Genomic DNA, 24,082 nt, shown 5'->3' with positions numbered 1-24,082 from the left:
CAAAAATTGCGAATTTCAAGAGCGCAGACAGTGCAAAGGATTCTGCGCAAACGCAACAGTAAATTTTAAAAATAAAAAAGCGATAATTAGCCTTTTAAACACAGGAAATAAATTCGAAATTGTGCACGGAATAGGACTATTTCGCTGTTTTTCTCTAGAGAGCTTAGACATATTACAAAAAATTGTTAGAGTGGGAATAATTTATAAAAAGGGTGGCTTACCACATCAGGTAGACTGTGACAGCCACAAATATCACGAAAGCGGAGCCCACCGAGATCATGGCGTACATCCAGAAGCTGTATTCGTTGTCGTCTGCAAAAGAAAAGAAGAAAACCTAATGAGTGGACAGATTCCTTTCAAGTAGAAAACTTAAACACCGCTGACAACCGCATAACTAAAGAGCACACGAGACAGTACCGTTTATGCTCAAGTACATTTATCTGTTTTCCGTGACGTTTGAAAATTTAGTAAAGGTGTTTTAGTCAACCTTTTATTCACGTGTTTCCGAATTGCGTCCTCGAGTTATACGTCCCTATGCATTTGAAATTTCCCTGTCTGTCTATTTATAGAGAAATTTGCGAACATATAGTTAGTTACAATATGTAAATTTCTCGTTTCACTTAGAACTGTCATTCTCTTTCTGTGCAATAAAATTACAGCTTTAAACTAGCTTATTTTTAATCCTAAAACCACGCAAATAAATTAACTGCACGCGTTTACTCCAAACAACAATAAATGATGATTTGTAGCGCTGCGTCCATTTGCTTACAAGTATTTTCAGAGGAAGGCAGCCCTCGCTCAAAGGAAATATTGCCAAGATTAGCTGCTTCGTCCAAAGATACGAAGCAGGTCATTAAGCATTATTCAAAAGTATTATTTAAAGCAAACAAGCATAGGTATTAACTGCTTGAAATTTCATATGCAGTTTACTTAGAAGGCAAATGTCTGAAACTTCACAAAGAAAGGGGGTGATAAGTTTTATAGGCCCCTGCCGCATACAGGGACATTTTGGTTCTCTCATTCGCACCCGGCAGCTTCTTCAAACTATAAGGCCTGCCCCACATGACACCCTGTTACTCTGTGCTGGCGAGACAGAGAGAAACATCTATTCGTGAGGAGCACTCGTTCACATCACCCGATTACAGGTCGTCACCATGGAATGGTAAATTGCACTGTAGTGTATATTGGGGGGGGGGGGAATCTTACTGCCGGCCTGCACGTGGAACCCCCTGCGGGCGGACTGGCCTCTGTCGGTCGGTTTCGGCTGTCCTGCTTTGGTCCGTCGCAATGGCAGGAGTCAGTGGTGTGCCAGGCCCACTGTATTGGGTATTCAACGCCCATGGGAGCTGGAGCAACTCCCAGGCACTCTGAAGGCAAGTGCCTTCCAAGAACACCGATGCGGGATGCGGACGCAGGCCCGGACAGCCTGGGTGGCTACCGAGGTTGGTGCTTGGGATGGTAATTCGATCAAAAGTTGCGGTCGCAAATTTCTGTGCATCAACTATGATTCTCTTTGGCCGGGGGCGGTAACGCGCTCCTGTAATCCAGTGTGGGTGGAGGCCGGGGGGTCAATATTGCGAAGTGCAACTGCATGCACCAAGCGGTACAGTTTGTGTTATAGTGGCGCACGGTTGCTGAAGCAATGTGAGCGCTACTATGAGGCCGGGGGTGTGGCGAGCCCCTGTAACCGCAGCTAGGAAGGAACCTATAAACACAAACCAATCTGCTCGCCGAGGGAGGTGACGAGCCCTTTTAACCCAAGTCATAAGGGTACATGCGGTACAGTTCGTTTTATCGTGCCATGCTGAAGCATGGGTACAAATAATGAGGCCGGGGGTGTAGCGAACCTCTGTAACCGGAGCATGGAAGGGGCCTTTAATGCGAACTGGTCTGCTAACCGAGGGAACTTGATGAGCCCTTGTAACCTTCAGTCTTGGGGGCGAGAGTGCAGAGCCACTGGGAGTTCCTCAGAGGATCCCTTGTATTTCGAAAGATGGTATTGTGGAGCAACTATTACTCTCTTGGCTAGGGGAAGTAGCGAGCCCCTGTAATCCAGTGTGGGAGGAGGCCAAAGGCTGTGGGTGGTAACGCGCCCCTGTAATCCAGCGTGAGAGGAAGCCAGCGGGTCAATGTTGCGACGTAATCACTGCGCTCAAGCGGTACAGTTCCCACGTAGTGTTGGCGTACCATTGCTGAAGCAATGGGTAGACGACTACCTAGCCGGGGGCGTGCACACCCCTGTAACCATAGCTTGGGGCTCGTTCTGTTGAACTTGCGAACTGGTCTGCAGGCCGGGGGTTGTGACAAACCCTTGTAACCTAATGTCATAGGGGCCAGAGCATGGAAGTACGGTAATTCCACGACACCTCCTCGAGGAATCGGGGAGGCCGCACAATCCCTGCCCAGGGAGCGTGCAAAACGGCCGCCACTGCGGAGGTTCCTGGTCAACTGGAATCAGGTCCTACGCGGAGGTCGGGCGGTCGGGTGTCAACCCGGCACTTGGCAATGCGGTTGAAGCAGGAAGGCGTGTCGAGATCGATCAGCTATGACTTTCTTTGGCCGGGGGAAGTAACGCACCCCTGTAATCCAGCGTGAGAGGAGGCCGGCGAGTCAAGTTACGAAGTAGCAAGTGCTGTCTGCGTACAGTCGTTTGTATTGGGAATACCTATTAAATTCGGGAAACCATTACGGGCCGGGGGACTGGTGAACCTTGTAACCACAAGCTTTGGTGGGGCCAGCAACCTGCTCGCAATAAGTCGGGGGGAGTGACATATCCCTGTAACCAAATGTCATGGGGGCTAGATGTTGTACAGTCCGCATGAGGCCGGGGGGGGGGGGGGGGTCGCGCCCCCCTGTAACCTTGCTGCGAGGGGCCTATAGAATGATCTTCTCTAGCTGCCACGGGACGTGCTACCACGAGTTACTTGGTGTTCCGCACGGGGAAAACGAGGAAAGGTGAGGTTAGTACACCGACCGGGGAAACTCTCCTGGCTTAGTAACGGCTAGTAGGCCCGGACCGATCTCCTCTGCCAGATGCAAGGCAATGCCCGGAGACTCTTGTTGCTATGAGCGACAGAGTAGACAAAGAGGAGGACATAAGAATAGGCCCTTATATGCCGAGTGGACCTTGCGAACGGGCCGTTGAGGCACCGTGCGCATACAAACTTCCGGTGTCCGGAGACCGTGAAAAGCAGGTGTTGCAAGTACCCGTGTATAGTGGAAAGCTTCACTGGTGATTCGTGAGTACCTGGTGCGGGACCGTCGATCGAGGACGTTAGTACGCATCGGCCGCAGAGCTGGGGGTCGGGGGGGGGGGGGGGGGCGCCCGTCACCACTAAATAGGGTACTTCCTGTCACCGACAGTTGGGGCCCAGTTATCGGACCCTATGGGTGGGCGGTTACCCGTGGCAGGGACCGCATATTTGGCAATTGGCACTGTCTGATGCCCTCGCTGAGAAATCACTTTTGGAAGAGAGTCAGACAAAAGGATTGGAGCAAAATTGCTCCCCCCATTCCCACCCTCCTTCCCATAACCCATCCCGATGTCCAAGTTCCCGTTCCCAGCAACCCACACTATCCGGCTTTTTCCTAGGGGGGACAAGGGGGGTCCCCCCGGGCCCGTCCCCCTGGCGGTGGGTCGCAAGAAAGCTTTTCCCGTTAATTTTTCTCCACCTTCGGGTGGACAAAATTCTCTTTGCCGGTTGGCCCTTTTTTTGTACTGTTGCAATTGGGTATAACCGGTTATACTACGGTGGTGCCGGGGAGCTATTGAAAGCTCCATTTACTCGATGTAGTGTATATTGTGAATGTACGGCACAGTAGCTAGATGTTCCTCAAAAAAAGGAGACGCTATTTAGCCTTGCCTGGTCAATGCCATACCAGTATTAGTGTCCGCCAGTCAGATGTGCTTAAAGAACTGTGAGGACAATCTGAAATGAAGTGTTGATTCAGATATCCGTGACATTTCTCATGTTTTTGTTTGTCGTTTTTATTTGGAGAGAAGAAGTCTTGCTGGAGTGCATGTAGTGTTAGTCTTGGCTTGTATAAGCAACACTGCGTTCTGAAGGCGAAAGTTAAGGTGAGAATGGAATGATTCCCTTCTCTGCAGTTTACGGTGGTATATTTTGTGTGGTGCCGCATTCATCGAGCCTCTGCGGTGGAGATGCTTGGTGCAAGGATTCTTACCTAGCGGCTTCTCCAAACGTCGGGGCTTGTACCACATAACCCCCAGTTATCCTCTGTTGACGAGATTTGTGGGCGACCGCGCCTCCCTTAACGTTGCCTCTCCTAAAAAAACCGCCGCATGTTCCGTCAGGTTAAAAAAACAATGCAACATCATCGCGTTTATTGGTCACGTGCAATAAAATTCCAGATAACTTAGGTAAATAGTTCCAAGAAGCGTACCTTTATTCCATCCTCTGTTTTAAATTTCAATGTCCTCGTACTTTGTCATTTTGTTCCCCCACCACCCGCCGCGGTAGCTATGTGGCTAAGGTGTTGTGCTGCTGAGCACGAGGACGCGGGTCCGATTCCCGGCCACGGCGGCCGCTTTTCTGATAAAGGCGAAAAGCAAAAACGCCTGTGCGACCGAGATTTCGGCGCATGTTAAAGATACTCTGGTTGTCAAAATTAATCCGGAGCACTCCACTACGGCCCGGCGCATCGCCTGAGTTGCGTTGGCGCGTTAAACTCAACAATTAATCAATTTGGTTCCCCCATTTGGCGAAAATGTTTGATCTCCTTGACGGTGGATATCTGAGAACAGAAGACGTTTACAAATTTTTACAGTGATAGCTGTAATATCCCGACTTTACACCGATCGACAATACTGATATGTTTGTGACGAGTTTTTAAAGTTAGTGTTAATGTCGGCCGTTCATTTAGTAAAACAAGGTGTCTCTTGCTACCGTCTTCAATAACGGGCTTGTTGTAAAACACGCCGTTTGAACAGTTAAGCTAAAACGGTTTCAACGTTCCCAAACAAAAAATTCAAAGAAAGCTCTCCAGGCACGCATTTCTGTTTAATTTTTGGTTAGAAACGCAGCCGCGCTTACATACACCCTTGAGGGCTAAGTGCCGGTTACAGGTTAATATTTTCTTCCCAAACAACTGGTTTTATCCCACAAACCAAGCAGCCAGGGTGGAATTTTTGCACAACCGAGCAAGGGCATCGGGACGTCGGATTCACAGGTTCTTACGGCTCCCGGTATCTGGAGTTAGCGCATAAGACAGTGCGTGCACCAACCACGGGCATTGGTAACAAACGTAATTATCAAGAATGGGAGGGCCAACACAGCGATCATTTAGTTTCTAAAGCATACTCGCTTGTATGCCGGCACAGCAGCCTTGATGTAATGTAGGAACTTGCGTGGCGAAGCCTTCATCAACGATTTCCATTGTCTCGTCGCTCCCTTCGTTTGTTGCTTGTTTCTTTCTCAGTGCAGGGCAAAAAGTCCGACATTGCCCATTAAACCTGCCAGTAATTACTTTCGCCTTCTCTCTTTCCGTCTTTTTGTTCCTCTTTCTCTCTTTTGCTCGCTCGCCCTCATCAGTAGGTTCCCTGGGGTATTGCGAGATAAAAGAGAATGGGTTGGCTATGAATTAGTGCCGTATAAGCTCGTTGAAAACTTAGTAAACTGAGGACGCAATAGCGTTATATGAATTCGACGTTATGCGAACACTTCCACCTGATGTTGCAGCTAAATATTACTTTTCTATTGCTCTAAGCAAAAATCGGCGAACTAACTTTCTCGCTGCTTTTAAACGCAGACAGGGCTGTTTCATGCTTGAATCCTCCGGGAAGCAGTTTGAAACAACAGCAGTTTTAAACAATTTTCACCCCCATCCGCTGTAATCATAAGTCGATCCCTGATTCGAGATAACTAAAAAAATTGCAGATAAATACCTACAAGCCAAAACAAAAATCATAATGAAACAACCAAAAACTACTCAACCATAACTCTACAATGTGGAATATGTTTCGAAGAAAAAAAAACGAGAAAATCAATTTTACATAGCGCTCTTTGAACTAATGCGTTCTGATAAAGATATTTACCAGAACTAGGTTTTTCCTGTAATGTTGGGCGATTTGTTAGATAATTTCGTATTACTGACCGTAATATTGTCGATTTGTAACAGAGCCGGGACCTCGTCAAGTTGCTCAAGCTGGCAGAACCGTATTTCTCCTTCCCAAAAAAGAATTGATTGATTGATTGATTGATTGATTGATTGATTGATTGATTGATTGATTGATTGATTGATTGATTGATTGATTGATTGATTGATTGATTGGTTGATTGATTGATTGATTGATTGATTGATTGATTGATTGATTGACAAGTATTGCAAAACGTTGTACCTGCCTGAAGTATAAGTATTGGTTCTGTTCTTTTATTGATATATGCCAAACATGGTTGCGTGAGATCAATTTCAAATCGTACAGGACGAAAATTTTATATCGCGTGAATACATAAAGGCCCTGCATTCCCTTCCCTGTGTTGGGCACAGCCGTGCAACTGGAAATTAATTTTTTTCTAAGCTGCTCTGAAAGTTGCCAAGTCGAGGACAACATGGCAGCAGAAGCAAAATGCGCGTCTCGTATTGATATTGCTCAGCCCATAGCAGAGATCAAAGAAAGAAAAGGCAGCTGGCGCTCACATATTAGATACCAGACGTCCCACCCTCCTGCCTTTCAGCGCGAAAGAGCTGTTAGCGCATAGGACACTGTCGGAGCTCCCAGCTCATAACCCTGTAAGAAACCCCACTGCAAAAGGCACGGGCTGCACAGTACAGAAAGTTATAAACCTCATTAAACGAAACTCGACATGAAAAAGATTCAAGCCATATATCAGGCACGAACGCGGCAAAGCAAAAATATTACTTCCCGTGACCTTCCTTAAACGAAATTTAGCTTGTACACCACAAGAGAAAGACTGAAAAGAGGACATAATTTATCAGGCGGAACCAGAGATAAATGAAAAGAGTAAGCCCAGAGGAAGAAGGGGGAATTCACACGTGCCGACGATACATAAATCTCCCCATTCCCCAGCCGGCGAGAGCTACACTAGTGTTTCTGCCACGCTGACTGGGTCGTTGCGACCACCACAGGGCCGACTCATCCTTTTTTTCGATTACCCGTCTGTCTGGGAATTTTATTTACCCTACGTCGTTCGTTTTCTTCCGGCATCTTAGTGTTACATCCGCCTGCAATGCCGGCGAGAAGCCACTGGGGACGCCACAAAGGGCTGGTCGAGTCAAGAGTCGAGCCGAGCCACTGGTTGCCCGACCTCTCAGCCGAAACGCTGCAGCATTCCCATTGGACACATCTAGCTCTGGGGACCGTGACCCACGCTTGTGTAGAGACACACCACGTGCAGTAAATAACGCCGCCCAGTTCTGTCTCGTGGCCCGGGGAAACCATCGAGCGGCCGTTTGCAGAAGGCAGAACAATGGCAAGGGAAGAAAAAAAGATGTCCCCGCTGTGACTGGGCCTCAAAACCTCGAAACCCTTTCGTAATAGAGTTTACTAAGGACATATCTGCAGAAACTGCTTTGTCTGTGTTTCCAACATATTTCAGTAACGCAGGCAGCAGCTTTGGAATATAAATTATTAGTTTGCGCAACCGGATTGTCCGGGTTTGCAACGAGTGTTGCAATACGCCCAGCTGAGTTGCACTCGACAGAGGCAGTAAGCTTTGACGGGCAAGCACGTCGTCGGGACGAGCGTCCGATGTGTGATTGTCGCATGCGTCATAAAATGCAATGAATCCTAGAGCAAAGAAAAAAAAACGTTTCGGTGCTCTTATACCTTGAGCCAACCTAGCTACTAAACGTATGAGCAGTCGAAACAGCTGAAAAAAGTACAAAGCGGGTTGATGATAAAAAAATGTACTGAAAAACGCTTCTTATAACTAACCTAAATATTACCTTTTAGGTGGAGAAGTACTTCAGTGAAGTGCATAGTTCGCTTTTTAAGCCCTTAAGCGTGGTAAAACCCGCTCGAACCATTTTACTGTGCAGCGACGTTTCACCTTAATTACTTTCCAGAGGAACTTCGTAGAGGTTCCTGAGGGTTTTGTGTAATTAGCGAAAAAAGTTGGTCTGGTGCTTATGTGGTTGAAGCAGTTATAAAAGGCATTATACCCCATGGAAAAGGCTTATTTTTTCATCCTGTTTGTTTGACACCACTTTACACAAAACGTTTCGAACAGTTGTTCACGGAAGTAATTCAATGTACAGAAATAGGCAGCTGATTGCCTCCGCTTCAACTGAATGCAAGCACAAGATTTAGAAAAGCAGCAAAATTACACAAACTTAATCACAGGCACTTGTGGCTTGTGATGAAGTTCTTGCCATTGGTTCACGTAAAACTGACATTACAAGAACACGCTGCTTTCGCCGTCATAAACTTGTCCAAGCTCACGGGGCAGGGCGCAAATGGGGACTTTCAGTGGATGCGCTTTTATCTCGCAAGACACATAGGTGATAATGGTTGTGAGGATGTAGTTGTAGCTATAGTTCAGACTTTCAAACAGTCTATAACAATGTTGTACAACCCCTACTATGTCGAAGGTTATCTAGAATGGCTTACACATACTTACATCTTACCCGGTCATGCAGTACTGTTACAGGCTAGAAAACTAACATAATTCGAAATGAGCTTTCTGCACGTTTAGATATTTAAAATAAAAATATGTGACGTCCAGAATTGTGAAGACAGGCTTGCATAGGTTGTCAAATTAGGATTCAGAAATACAAGGCAAGCGCTTTAAAACGTGTAAATAACACTTGCAAAAGCTTCTCCCGACAATAATTGTTTAAACGAGAAAGAAAGAAATACCCTAATAGGCTGATTTACTGGGTGACCTATAGTTAGAACCAAGGATGAACCCTGGTGTACGAGATGTGGGTTCAACTCGCACTCAGTAGAGTTACGTTCTAACTCCAGAAATAAACTAATCGGATCGTCTTTACTTTTATGGTCTTCGCATCATCGTTACTTTTTGAAACCATCGCTCGGTCCAGTCGGGCGATGGTTTCAAAGTGCCAACTGTGATGTTCGTAATAGAAGGACGTGTGGGATGTATCTGGGGAATGAAACCACAATTTATAGCTGTGTGAGGTCGGCAAGTGCTTTTTAGGTAGGGCATAGTACTTGAAAACAAAGCGCGTAGAGGTAGCTTCCTTCTCAAGTGGAGAGGGGGACGCTCCTGTAGGCCGCCCCTCGATTCCCGCGTCCTCTTGCTTTCTCGTAGTCTTCGGTACTAGCTAGTCTTACCGCGTGCTCCCGGCTTGGTTTGTGAACGCTGCTCAGCACCCCGGCGCGGGGGAGCAAACGAATGGCAGCCTTTCCTAGCGGCAAGTCCGCCGGCGCTCGCAACACCACGAGTGAGCGGCCCCTAATTTACGCATTTGAATGCGTGTGATGCGGCAGGCAGTGTTAGACAAACGGCATTGTTCGGGGTAACGGGAACTCCAGGTGGCAGTGGTAATGTTCGAGCAGGCGGTTGCACGCTATGTCGCCGTTTTCCAGCAGGGATGAGCATGCCACGCAATCATAAAAGTGCAGTGGCAGATCCACAATGATTTTTCGTTTGTATGTCTATACCAGCTTCCACTCGTCGTTAGCTCTCACACGCATCGGTAAAACAAAAAAAAAGTTTATATCCGTATCTTTTTTTTTTTGCTGAAAAGCATCAAGCCCACTGCGGCAAGAACGTTGTGTGGCAACTAAAAACGTCTTCAAATGCCCTGAAGAATTTTGTGACACCAAGGAGCAGTGGTGCAGTAAACGCACATACTGGATGAGCAAGCGAGAAAGAAATAATGATTTATTATATTGCGCCAATTCTATATGCGATGTGCAGCCGAGATAATCTCCCATACAAAGCATATAAGCGTGAAAAATGAACTGAAACTATTCGTGCTTTTGCACTTCTACGACTTTTTCTTGCAATGATTCAAATAACACTGCAAAGCTGATGTCTTAAATCTTCTGCTGGAGCAACCTCTATCAAGAAACCATTTGCCCCTACAACATGATATTGTTGGGGAATATATTAACGCATTGCTTGCTTTAATTGAGCGCTCAACGACATTCCAATGTATTCAAAATGAGCAGTGTAAATGCCGGCAGTTAAAGCCGATGATCAAAATGGATTTCATTTATTGCACACAACGGTTAATGAAGCCGCTCAGACAAAATACAAGTTTGATTTATTCGAAAGGATTGGTGTTTTATAGTGCCCCAGTGCTTGTCGGGCTACAAAAGATGCTTAAGTCACAAGAGAAATTGATCAATTTAAGTTAAATTTGTCATTCGTTTCCCAAATTGTGTGCTTCGTTACGTCTGCGATGATGTAATCAGGGCAGGTCGTCACGTCAACGTGAAAGCCTTGTTTACCGTCAGTCTTCCTAAACAGCGCCACCATAGTGGGCAGGACCAATTTCCGTTTTTGCGTTGATTTTGAGCGCACTTGCACCTGGCTTGTTTTTGTTGTTGGAGGTCGTAATCATATAGTGCAACATGGGGTATGTTCCACAAACAAGGTCACGTAAGACAATGTCGCTTACGCCAATCGGCCAGCGTCGCATAAGAAAACCCGGAAGCACAGGACGGCTGTACACCTATAACAAGCACAGTGCGCGCAGCGCCAACAGCAGTACGCACTGGTACTACTATGTTGAGGTGTAATTTCGTAACTTATAGTGATTATCCCACCATTCTTACTGATACAAAATGAATATGCATCACATTAGGCGAAAATAGCTCGTTCTGCAAGCTTATAGGCGCTGCCTAACTTGCGTTTGCTTTTGAAGGCTTCAAACAATCGCAGAGCCATGAATATTACGTCGTACGTTCTATTGTCAGAAATAAAGTAGTGCGCCGCATGACCACTCCTTTTATCGTAATTATATAGCCTATTTCAACGACCTTTATCTTAAAAGTAGTGACAGCATATTTTAGTGAGGGAATCTTTCGAATGAACCGAAGTTGGGTTTTGTATGCATGGCCCCTTTAAATCACATAACAATATTGCCGCGAACCATACATTAGGCTTGTTCATTTGTGTTTTGCTTTTACCGCCCGGCTGCGCCGGTCTGTGTTATCTCCGTGCCAAAGGAAGCGCGTGTTCCATTCTTTCTTTCTGTGCCGCATGTGTTATCTGTTCTGATAGGGAGAGCATTCCGATGTAACGTGAACATCCCGGAATAATCTTCTTGCATCTACAATGTTCTCGATGCGAATCGACGGTTCCAGAACCACGCGCGCCGAAAGATAAAAAGCCTGCAGAGCAGACGCCGGGGCATTCGATTCTGCGACGCTCGCCGACGCACGTACGTCACTTTGTTGACCGCTGCTTCGCCGCCTCTGTATTCTTTTCAGTTGTTAGGGGAGCACAAGTTCGCTCCAATAAACTTGTTTCTTTTCCAAACAACTGCGTCGTCCTTGGCTTCGTGACATCTGGTGGAGGTGCGGGGTACGCACCCTTCATGCCCACTACAACCTCTGGAAGCCGCCAAGCCAGTCCAACAAGAGCCAGCCTCCGCGTGCAAGATTTACCACCCGAGGTCGGTCTACTACCGGAGAAAGCGAAGAAGAAAGACGTCGCAACCAGCACCATGCCCAACCAAGCCAATCCTCCCGTCGTTCTGCAGCAGCCACGGGAACCGCCATCATTCCGAGGAGCCCCTGCAGAAGACCCAGAAGAATGGTTGGAGAAACTGGAGCGCGTCCGGAAATTCAACAGGTGGGACGACGCAGAAACGTTCCGGCATGTTTTCTTTTACTTGGAAGATTCGGCTCGCACTTGGTTCGAGAACCACGAGAGCTCCTTGACAAACTGGGCTCAGTTCAAAAGCGAATTCACTAAGACCTTCACTACCGTCGTGCGGAAAGAAAGAGCCGCCCTTTTGTTGGAAACGCGCACGCAACACCCCAATGAAGGAGTCGTGATCTTCGTTGAGGAGATGAAGCAGCTATTTCGCCGCGCGGACCCCGCAATGACGGAAGAAAAGAAGTTGCGCTTCTTAATGCGCGGAGTGAAGGAGGAACTGTTTGCTGGACTTGTCCGAAATCCGCCCAAAACCGTCGCCGAATTCGTGACCGAAGCCAGCACCATTGAGAAAGCCCTCGAAATGCGTGCTAAGCAGTATGACCGCAACTTTGTTGGCGCTGCCAATGCGAACGACTTTGGCAGCACGCGGATCCCGGCCGACAGCCTACGCGAGACTATCCGCGCAATAGTGAGAGAGGAGCTGCGGAAACTTCTCCCAACACCGCCGCAGCCCCAAGTCGCTTCCCTCACCGACGTGATTAGAGAAGATGTGCAAGAAGCGTTGGGAACTTCTACGCCATCCGAGGTACCCCGAGAGCCACAAGCTATGACCTACTCTGCGGCTGTTCGTCGACCCCGCCCTGCTCCAACACGCCGTCAAGAGGCCCCGCCGTACCGCCGCCCACTGTCACCCGCCCGACCCCCGGTAGCCCGAAACCAGACGCCGAGGAAGACGGACGTATGGCGAACTCCCGATAATCGCCCTCTGTGCTACCACTGCGGAGAGGCCGACCACATCTACCGTCGCTGCCCATACAAGAGACTCGGACTGCGTGGTTTCTCCGTCGACGCACCTCGCCCTCTCCCTGGCCAACGACCACGTGAGATCGACGAGTATCTATCTGAAACCAGCCGTGGCCCATCCCGTTTCAACCGCTCGCCATCGCCCTACCCGTACCAATCGCCGAACCGCCGTAGCAATGCTGACTTCGCCCGTGGAAGGTCCCCCAGCCCACGCGGGGGAAACTAAAAGCAGCAACTTCTGGAGGTGAAGTTGCAGAACGGCGAAAAAACGAAAACCCTCCAACGACGCATGGCCGCACCGAACAGCGTACCTGCAGCCCAACGACTCGATCTAACCCGGACGTGACTCCCGAACCCGACAACGACACGACGCGACGCTTACCCGAAACGACAGAGCCTGCCGCTGAGAAGATGACGAGAATGACGACGCATGGTGCCCGCCCGTCAACACGCACAAGCCGAGATACAACGCCCCGACGCACCAGAAACTCCAGGAAAGCGGCGTCCGACGTCCAGCTGTCCATCGACGGCTTTGACGTAGTCGCCCTCATCGACACGGGAGCCGACTACTCGGTAATGAGCGGCTCATTCGCGTCGAAGCTGAAGAAAGTTACGACAACATGGGACGGTCCGCATATACGCACAGCAGGAGGCCATCTCGTAACGCCAAGTGGAACGTGCACATCACGCGTCACCATAGGCGGCACCACGTACCCTGCTGAGTTCGTTATTTTGCCTAACTGCTCCCGCGACGTAATTCTCGGAATGGACTTTTTGACGGACAACGGTGCAATAATTGATCTGCAGACCAAGTCGATAACTTTTTCCTCCGATTATTCCACGACGCCGCAGCCGAACCCCGATCACCGTGCTGCTGTCAGGATCGCCGACGATCACATCACCCTGCCACCCCGCGCAAGCTTGATGATCGCCGTCTACTGTGAGGATGCTGCTTCTGACATCGACGCTATCGTAGAGAGTGATCGAAGATTGCTTCTCGACCGCGGTGTCTATGTCGTAAGAGGGATTGCGCACTTTAAGCAACGCCAATCTCACGTTTTGGTCACTAATTTCACCGAAGAGTACCAGCATTTAAACAAGGGAGCTGCAATTGCGTTCCTCGAAAAAACGCAAGAAGCAAGTGACGTGATCGCGGTCGCCGACTTTGAACGCACACCCGATGACACCTTCAAGCTTCCGCAGCCCTTCGACGTAAATCCGGCGCTACAGCAAGAACAACGGAACAAATTATTGGCTTTGCTGCGTCGCTATAGCGAATGTTTTTCGTCGAGCGCAAAACTACGTCAGACCCCTCTAGCGAAGCACCGAATAATAATCGAAGATGGAGCCCGACCTACCCGACAGTCACCGTACCGCGTCTCTTCACACGAACGGGAAGCCATCCGGACTCAAGTCGACGACATGCTCAGCGACGACATTATACAGCCATCGAAAAGCCCCTGGGCTGCGCCCGTCGTACTCGTAAAGAAAAAAGACGGCACATTAAGGTTTTGCGTTGACTACCGGCGACTGAACAAAATCACGAAAAAGGACGTGTACCCCCTCCCCCGAATCGACGACGCCCTCGACCACCTCTGCCACGCGAAGTACTTCTCATCGATGGACCTGAAGACCGGCTACTGGCAAATTGAAGTGGACGAGAGAGACCGAGAGAAGACTGCATTTATAACCCCAGACGGCCTATACGAGTTCAAGGTGATGCCGTTTGGGCTGTGCACAGCACCAGCGACGTTTCAAAGAGTCATGGACACTGTGCTAGCTGGCCTTAAGTGGCACACCTGCCTCGTATACCTCGACGACGTAGTGGTATTCGCCCGGACTTTCGACGAACACCTTGCGAGGTTGGAGTCTGTACTCGAGGCCATTCGTACGTCGGGGTTGACGCTGAAGCCTGAAAAGTGCCGTTTCGCATACGGGGAACTCAAGTTCTTGGGCCACGTCGTCAACGCCGCGGGAGTACTACCTGACCCGGCAAAAACTTCAGCCATTGCGAACTTCCCAAGGCCGAAAGACAAGAAGGGCGTGCGAAGATTTCTCGGGCTGTGCGCATACTACCGGCGCTTCGTCGCAAACTTCGCACGCATTGCAGAGCCACTCACGCGCTTGACGAAAGATAGCACCCGTTTCAGCTGGGAAAACGACCAAGAAAAAGCATTCTGCGAGCTGCAAAAACGCCTGCAAAGCCCGCCCGTGCTCGCCCATTTCGACGAAAATGCCGAAACGGAAATGCACACGGACGCCAGTGATATAGGCTTGGGTGCCGTCCTTGTCCAAAAGCAAAGCGGCTGCGAAAGGGTAATCGCCTATGCCAGCCGTGGTCTGTCGAAGGAGGAGAAAAACTATTCTGCCTCTGAAAAAGAGTGCCTGGCTATTATATGGGCGATTTCAAAATTTCGCCCATACGTGTATGGAAGGCCATTCAAGGTTGTAACAGACCACCATGCGCTGTGTTGGCTCGCCAATTTGAAGGACCCCTCTGGCCGTCTTGGGCGGTGGAGCTTGCGCCTTCAGGAGTTCGACGTTACAGTCGTTTATAAATCCGGCAGGAAACACTCCGACGCCGACTGCCTGTCCCGCGCCCCCGTCGACCCACCACCACAAGACTCTGATGAAGACAGCGCGTTCTTCGGGATCGTGACGGAGAGCGACCTAGCCGCCCAGCAGCGTGCCGACCCCGACTTACGCGTCATAATCGAGTACCTCGAGGGATGCAACGTTGCCGTTCCTAGGACCTTCAAACGCAGCTTACCAGCATTCAGCCTGAGAAACTCCGTCCTTGTGAAGAAGAATTTCAGCCCCGGAACAAGAGCGAATTACCTTCTCGTCATCCCCGTGGACCTTCGTGATGAAATTTTGGAAGCGTGCCACGACGACCCGTCTTCCGGACATCTGGGCACAGCCCGCACTATTGGAAAAATCAAGGCGAGGTACTACTGGCCCGGCCTTACCTCTGACGTCACCCACTACGTCCGGAGCTGCCGTGACTGCCAGCGACGAAAAACGCCGCCGACAAGACCCTCCGGACTTCTGCAACCGATCGCCGTCCCATCGAGACCGTTTCAACAGATTGGAATGGACCTTTTAGGCCCGTTCCCTACGTCACGATCACAGAACAAGTGGATTGTCGTAGCGACAGACTACATGACGCGCTACGCAGAGACCTCCGCTCTTCCGAGGGGGACTGCACAAGAAGTGGCGAAGTTCTTTATAAGTCAAGTTGTGCTGCGACATGGAGCCCCGGAAGTCCTAATCACAGACCGCGGAACGGCATTTACTGCGGAGCTGATGCAAGGAGTATTACGCTACAGCAACACGGATCACCGAAGAACGACGGCGTACCACCCCCAAACGAACGGACTAACAGAACGTCTGAACAAGACAATCGCAGATATGCTGTCAATGTACGTTGACGTTGAACATAAGACTTGGGACGAAGTGCTCCCGTATGTCACGTTTGCGTACAACACGGCTATCCAGGAGACGACGCAGCTGACGCCGTTCGAGCTTGTCTACGGTAGAAGGCCGACTACGATGCTCGACGCCATGCTTCCGCACGTAGAAGACGACGACCTCAACGCCGACGTCCACGGATATCTTCAACGTGCGGAGGAGGCCCGCCAGCTCGCTCGAGTTCGTATAACGGACCAGCAGCTGGTGGATGCGGGCCGCTACAACCTCCGACGCCGAGACGCCGAGTACCAACCAGGGGATCGTGTGTGGGTTTGGACTCCCATTCGACGACGCGGACTCAGTGAAAAGCTCCTGCGACGGTACTTCGGACCCTACCAGATTCTAAGACGTGTTGGGCAATTAACCTACGAAGTGATCCCCAGTGGTGATTCCGGCACATCACGACGACGCACGCGACCCGAAGTCGTCCACGTGGTTCGCTTAAAACCTTTCTACGGACGATGACGAACTTTTATTTTCATTTGTTCGGACTGTCGCTTATGTTAGCATCGGGTCGACGCACTCTTAGAGGGGGGGTAATGCCGCGAACCATACATTGGGCTTGTTCATTTGTGTTTTGCTTTTACCGCCCGGCTGCGCCGGTCTGTGTTATCTCCGTGCCAAAGGAAGCGCGTGTTCCATTCTTTCTTTCTGTGCCGCATGTGTTATCTGTTCTGATAGGGAGAGCATTCCGATGTAACGTGAACATCCCGGAATAATCTTCTTGCATCTACAATGTTCTCGATGCGAATCGACGGTTCCAGAACCACGCGCGCCGAAAGATAAAAAGCCTGCAGAGCAGACGCCGGGGCATTCGATTCTGCGACGCTCGCCGACGCACGTACGTCACTTTGTTGACCGCTGCTTCGCCGCCTCTGTATTCTTTTCAGTTGTTAGGGGAGCACAAGTTCGCTCCAATAAACTTGTTTCTTTTCCAAACAACTGCGTCGTCCTTGGCTTCGTGACAATATGTACAAATATGTTCATCTGGAAAAAAACGGACGCAAACAGGTGGAAACAGGAAGCACGGAACAAGCTCTGGCACAAAAAATAAAGACTGTGCCCATACTGCGCTTCGCTCTTGTGATGTTCGTCTGTTCGCGCTGTACCAAACCCTAAACCAGGATTAAGGAACTTTCGGGGCATGTCCAAAAGATGTGTAAAGTACAAAAAAAACTTACACCATCTTGCCGTGGGGAACCCTGATGAGGATGCGAAGCCTCATGGGGGTTCCGTGTGGTTCCACCATGTTGCCGTTAAGTTGAATGATCTGGTGTTTAGTAGCGCCGGAGGGAATTCCGCGTCCTGGTCCACACCGGTTGGAAAGGCACGCAAGTACTGTTGTGTTTCGGTGAGTAGGCAGTGGTTCTCGAGGCGCCGAAACTCATCCATGATGTTCTTGTCGATGTTGTCGTGTCTGTGGTAGAATCGGTAGTCTCCGTCAGCGTTGGTGAGGTAATGGACGTTGTTGCACCAGCTGAGAGCAATGTACACGCCCTCCTCTTCACAGCTTTGTCTTCTCCTTCTTCTTCTTCAGCGGTTCCTCTACGGGAAGATGACGACAGAGGTTGAACGCGAAGCTATTTCGATATGGATTTTTCGGTTGGCCCCTCCCTAGGGGCATCCTGCCACAATCGTCATCAGAGGCGCTGCTGACGGGGCACGGACAAGTGACATGTCTCCGAGCAAGAGATGCTTCGCATCTAAGCGTTGGTGAGGTAAATGTTGATGATGTTGGTGCACCGGCTGGGAGCAACGTACACGCCCTCCTCTTCGCACCTTTGTCTTATTATCCTTTTCTTCAACGGTTCCCCTTACGGGAAGATGACGACGGTGGTTGAGCACGAAGCTATCTCGTGATGGATGTTTTGGTTCGCCAATCCCTAGGGGCATCCTGCCACAATCATCATCAGAGGCGCTGCGGACCGGGCACGGACAAGTGACATCCCGCCGAGCAAGAGATGCTCCGCATCTAAAACACATACGGCCATTCTGGGTGAATACCTAAGAATTGTGTAGGTCGTAGCCCACTAAGCAGAGGGAGGCCTTCAAATATTTATGCTTCTAAGCTCATTCTGCATTCGAGAGAACTTTCCATAATTTTTACCAGCTACTCGCCCACTTCCCGTACAGATCACCTGCAGCATGGTAAGATGTAAATACAGATGGAGTGCACTAAAAGGTTCTCGCTATCTTGTTTTTTTGCATCCCATGGGAGTCTCGGGCAAACCGCATTCCTAAATTCCGGCTGTAGCCGTCCCAATAAGTAAAAGAACACCCACATGGCCTCATAAAAGCAGCCGGAAAGTTCCGCACCACAACAATTACGAAAGCCTCCAAAAGAACGTAAGTCGGGTTTTTTTGCTGATTTTTTTATGCCTACGGTGTGCTTTTACGAGAGCTTAGGGCTCTAAAAGCGCCATTATTGCATTTCGCATTTCTTGCGGAAAGCAAAAAGTAACAAGTGGGCAGTGCAGACAACAGTAATACGTGCACGCTTTAGAAACGATTTCGAGTGGGGACACCATACTGGACTGAATAAAAAGAAAAAGAGCGCAAACGTATGTGAAAATTCAAGTAAAACCGTTTCACATTGCTTATCATGAATGCGAACGGCAGGCGATCTGGGTATCATGGGCATATATTACGCAGATGTTAAAACCGGAACAGCCGCCCACTGCTTAAGCAAAGAGAAATTATTAACTTTTATTTCGGGCATGTGATTTTTTTTTTCAGTGCTTCAAAACTATTTTAGTATACAAATAAAAGCGAGTTTATGCGTATACGTTTTGTGAAATACAGTGCGACGGATAAAATCAACGGCTACAGACTGTTGGGTGTGTTTTTTGTATTTTTCTATCAGGTATTCGTGGCTCTGCCATTTCTCAGATGGTTAAGAAGGTTACAGAGGACCACTGCCAATGTTTTTCTTGTAATTAGACTATAGGGGAAGTTTTGGGGATTGAAAACATTTGTCGAGAGTACAAAGCGCTTTCTCCCAAAATAGTTTAGAGTGCACAAGAGCTTCCAGCACACTGCCAAATTTAAAAAACGAAAGTTGTTGATAGCTTTGTAAGAAAAATAAGTATGCAATCAGAATAAAACTGATTGACTGATTTTTTGTAGGTTTAAAGGCCCCGGCGCGACGCAGGTGATTTGGCGCGCTGTAATAGAAGGCTCCGGGTTAATTTGAACCACCTGGGGATCTTTAACATGCGCCGAAATCTCGTACACACGGGAGTTTTTGATTTTCGCCAATCAGAATAAAACTGCTGGTAGGAAGCAATATATGGCTAGCATACTGCTGATATTCGAATATTGATTCAGTACAGAGTCTGCTGTCGAAATTCTATCAGGCGCCGGGATATCAACGAAACGTGGATTATTGATTGCGGCAAAGCTACCACGAATTGCATCCGAGGGTCTGCTTTTTTCAAAACAAATACTATGGCTGGTTGGAAAAGCCGATGAAGCACCGGGAGGAAGACGACGCATTTGAAGGTGAAACGGCCCGCACAAGTGCCAGGAACCGTGCTGAAACAATTATACACAGTTGGAGAAAGAAATTTTGCGCCAACTGGGGTTTTAGTAAACTACTGAAAAATGGTTAAAATGTTCCTGACGGTACGCTCCATGAATTGATCTCGAATTGATGTAAATCAACGTATAGGGCCCATCAGCAGGGCTCGACCGGGAAAATGAAACATTGCTTTCCCCGCTCGCAGAAACGTGCTATTTTCCGAAATGCACCTGCATTCCTCAATGTAATGTTAACACTAGTAGACAGGTTGAAGGCGAATATACGCGCCGGTAGGACACTACTTCTTAAGGTATAAAAACAACTCTGGCATTTAGTTTGCTAGCATATCCACTTTCCATCTCAAATACTTCTGATAAGTAGAAAAGGCACAGAAAAATACTTTTTACCGTGTAGTTTACCAACATCTTGGTGAATTGTGCAAAAATGGTAACCTGTAACGTCACGTTTAAAACATTTCTGCCCTTTCAACCTCCAGGCTGAGAGGCCGGAAGGAGAAAAAGTGCAATATAAACTCCTGATGCTACAGTCTCCCCAGCTTTCTGCAAGCTTACAACTGTGATGTCCTGTTCGTCGAGTGGAAGCAGCTATTTCTGTGATGATGGTATTTTCTAAGCACGGTGCTCTGAAGTGTGCCGTGACATCCCGAGCTGTAGCACTGTAGGAAAATCAGGCCTCCTTGAGCCGAGTTGTGCGACGAAGACGCCGCGAAGTCATTCTGCCGTATATTAACTAAAGCCTATTTTTATTCCTGATTTCTTTTCTCTCCAGCAAAATATATAACAGTTTCGTATCACATCTTGTATATGTGAATGGTCTCGATTCAGCAAGACAATCTTATGTACATTTGTTTAATGAAGGTCAGAAATACAGTAAAGCGCTCATGACAACTTGTAACGTCCTAACGTTGCTGAGATGCAAAAAATATACATCGTGGCGCTAAATAGTGCGGAATAGCGCCACCAAGTGAAACGTATTTCCCACGGCTACTATACCTTCATGAAAAGTGCGTCCGTGTAAGGACTTCTGTAGACTGGCATCGCTACACTGAGCTCGCCGGTGTTCACAAGAGGAGGCAGATTCACTTATGAGACATTAAAAGTTAAATGTGTGGTATTTGTGCGTTACTCTGATAACAGGCGATCTGCTGCGGCCTCAACGCTAGTTGTTTGGGTGTGAAACGAGTATAACAGCATTGTGGCAGCTTTTATTTCTTTTGGGGCATCACATGGCACCAGAATATCTTGCGACATGTATCGGGTGTTTATTTGTGTCCCGTGTGCTTCAAGAAAGTTGTTGAATTCAAGAGCACAGAAATTTAATAGAGTTGACTTCAATATGCTTATATTACCCTTCCAGAGGTTTCGCTCATAACAGTGTTGGAAACACCCCATAAATGCGGCGAGCATTTGCCGCACTCACGTACCTGGGTTATGACACGACTTTTTCAGAGCATTCATTGAATGTATTAACTTAGTTCAAGCAGGTGAAAAGCGCCGATATTGCGTCTGTAACGTCACATAAACGCCCATAGGATGCCCAGACTTCAACACAGGAAAAACAAAAAAGATATGCTTTAAAACAGTTTACGAGGTAGGAATGTGATTATAGAAGGAGTCATATGTGTCTCTGATACTTCGTTGCCAAGGGAAACAGGCACCTATTGACCCTGTTCTTAAGGAATCTCAGATATTAAAAAGATCGAACAAGGTGTTTTAATGGCCTTTGAGGCGTTAAAAACGTAAAATAGGCCAAATATCGCAGATTGCGGGTTTACATGAGCAACCACGGATATAATGAAAGAAAACTAAAATAGTCACCAGAACAAGAAATTCCCAAATTAATTTCAATAACTTGAATAGACACGTCATACTTCGTCTTAATACGTTTGCCCGAAAAGCGACAAAATAAAAACCTCAAGTTTAAGAGACCCTATGGGCATACTTGAGTAAGGATTTCATTTTTTGATAGGGCCATAACGCGTATGCAAGACGTTCGCATCATTATCTGTCTTACTATCAGCGACGGCCCGTTAGTACACAGAAAACCAGCTTTACTAGGGAATTTATATTTCGCACGGCACGAGGACATTCTTTAAAGATCGTGACAATTGTGACAATTTACAATGACAAAGATCGTGACAATTGGGACAATGACAAAGATCGTGACAATTTAAAAATATGGAAAACCTATTAAAAATCAATGGAAACCAAAGCGTGTTTACGTAATGGTCTGAGCTTTACTCTACGATTTATTCTTCTTCCCTTGTCAGGAACATCTGTCCAACCAAAACTTTCGCAATTACTGTATGCACACGCGGTCAGCGCCCCTCTAGGACGTACGTACTTGTCAAGTGTACGTGTACGTGCGCATGTACGCACGAATGCGTACATGTTTTTTTGAAAAGTAGTTGGGTGTACCGTAGGTAGTAGAGGCTAAAAAAGAAAACCTGGGAGAAAACTTTATTAGCAATTTGATCATCATGTTCTAAGCGCCCTCATTCACAGTATCTAACGTACAATAAATAATTTTCACCTAAACCGAGGTTTAAATAAGAGTAAAACGTGCTAGTACAAGTCCACTAATAAGGGCTGTGTAATCAAAAGGTGCCTATCTGCTTGCTCCCTGTTTCTATTTGTATCAAAGTACACTCACGCTAAAGTAGTGTGTCGTTTTGTTTGCTGCAGCTGACACGTGCCTTCGAGGAGCAAAAAAATGTTTCGGTGACAGAAGAAGTGAACTTCCCAATGATTCACTGCCAACATCGGCAAAGAGGGCGGGAGCTTATTTATTGTCGGCCAGTTTCTGTCAGGGTGCGTTATTGTCACTGCAGCATCCTCTTGTTTCGACCGCGCACACGACCGATTTTGAAGACGACGTACTGCTGAAAAAGGATCTCACCGTCTCTGCTTCTGACACACCTCTTATTTCCCTTCCCATTTTCTCCTCCAGCGGTTCGCCGCTAGTCATCGATCGGCAAGGGGAATGCCCGACCTGTCAGCTGCCCTAGCTTGGGCCAAGGCTGATAGGCTGAGCCGCAGCCTTTTGCAATCAGCACAAACTACTGCTGGAACGACAATAAAAATAAAAAGCGCAACATGGACTACACAAGAGCTATGAGCTTCCAAAAGGAGTGGTAAACGAAGTGGAGCCAAGATAGTGCGTAAAAAAAGCAAAAAACGGAATAGGTGGTATGATTTGTTTCTATGTAAACAAAAATATCCGACAGAACAGCACAATGACCCGCGTGTTGGCTGTACGGCCAGGGTTATTTATGCATTTCCAAGAGTCAGAGTTTATAGATACAGAACAGGTTGAGGAATGCAGCAAGCTGGTAAAAATGCAGGGATGTTCACAATGCTGCGAGCGTTCTCATGAACGAAAAGCACGCTAAAGTTTCCGGTCTGTCGGAGGTGGTACATTGAACCCCAATGACATGGTCGTTGATCACGCAGGCAGAGCTGTTTACACGTGCTTGGGAGGTTTTGATACGCGTATTACGAGACACTTTGCTGTCATTCATGCGTGATAAAACTAATTGCGCACGTGATATCTAAACAATAATTCCGAGAGCATGGCGAGGACGTGTGTTCCCGGCGGTGTTGATGAATATACGACAATTTTTTGTCCTGCTTTTTTGTCCCGACAATTTTTTGTCCTGACAATTTTTTGTCCAGAAGGAAGGACAGATGAAGCATAAAAAACAGGCATATTTTCTGCTTTATTTTGTCAGTAGCAATTCACCTCCCAAACGGCAAGCCACCACGCTATCATAGTCACGATTGTTTTTTTTTTTCGAGAAAAATCTCAGCGAAACTGTGTGGAAGACTTTGAACACCCGAGTGTTTCTTGATCCATTTGTTCAGCGACCGAGCCAAGTAGCTACGTCATGCTGCGTCGCCGCATAAAGCTTGGATGATGCCAACCCGAGTGCAACTGTGATCGCTTAGAGTTGAGATAGTACATACCTCACAGCACAATCGCTTATTCTTCACAGCACATAGATATTGAAATATTATATGCTCTACTCGGTAATTCGGCCCATAGAAGATCCATTATTTATCTGAAGAGACACACTACAATTTAAAAGGGGGTGTTTAAAACTGGCCTTGTAGAGGAAGTGAAACTTTGTTCAGCTTGCAAGAACTCTTGCAAGAACTCTTGCAAGTGCACCAGAGTTACAAATCAGTCGCACTCACTTTTATTCCAGTCATAAAAGACATATCTTTTAATTAAACAAACTCGAGAAAGGTGACGTAACAAAAATAGTGCTGGGGTTACGGGGGCGTAGACACAGCAACACGACGGGAGGGGGCCTAACAACTCTTTTATTGTCACTGCTGTTTGCCGTATTTCACACGGGAACACAGCAAAAGGAAGAGAGGGAGATAGGGGCAAGCAGCCTAAAATATAAAATATATATAATTTACTGGGTGAAAGAGACTCACCCAAGAAACCACACGCCAGAAGGCGGTTTGGTGGGCGTCCATCA

The 24,082-nt window shown here is 47.8% G+C and overlaps 1 protein-coding gene across 5 annotated transcripts in view; it reads right to left on the bottom strand.

Annotated features, from left to right (window-relative positions):
• Positions 1-24,082, bottom strand: part of LOC144179371 (thrombospondin type-1 domain-containing protein 7A-like) — a 579,123-nt gene that overhangs the window by 29,830 nt on the left and 525,211 nt on the right. For 2 of the 5 annotated variants that reach the window (XM_077707698.1, XM_077707700.1), the window contains one exon: positions 222-312. The exons of the other annotated variants lie outside the window; for them this stretch is intronic. In XM_077707698.1, the coding sequence (XP_077563824.1) occupies positions 222-312 (91 nt within the window). The remainder of the gene's footprint in view (positions 1-221; positions 313-24,082) is intronic. 5 annotated transcript variants of the gene reach the window in all.

Source organism: Haemaphysalis longicornis, unplaced genomic scaffold (genome assembly GCF_048455015.1).
Source record: "Haemaphysalis longicornis isolate Haplotype H1 unplaced genomic scaffold, Haemaphysalis longicornis Haplotype H1 scaffold_4, whole genome shotgun sequence".
Taxonomy (NCBI): Eukaryota; Metazoa; Arthropoda; class Arachnida; order Ixodida; family Ixodidae; genus Haemaphysalis; species Haemaphysalis longicornis.
This window is presented reverse-complemented; position numbering and strand designations above follow the sequence as displayed.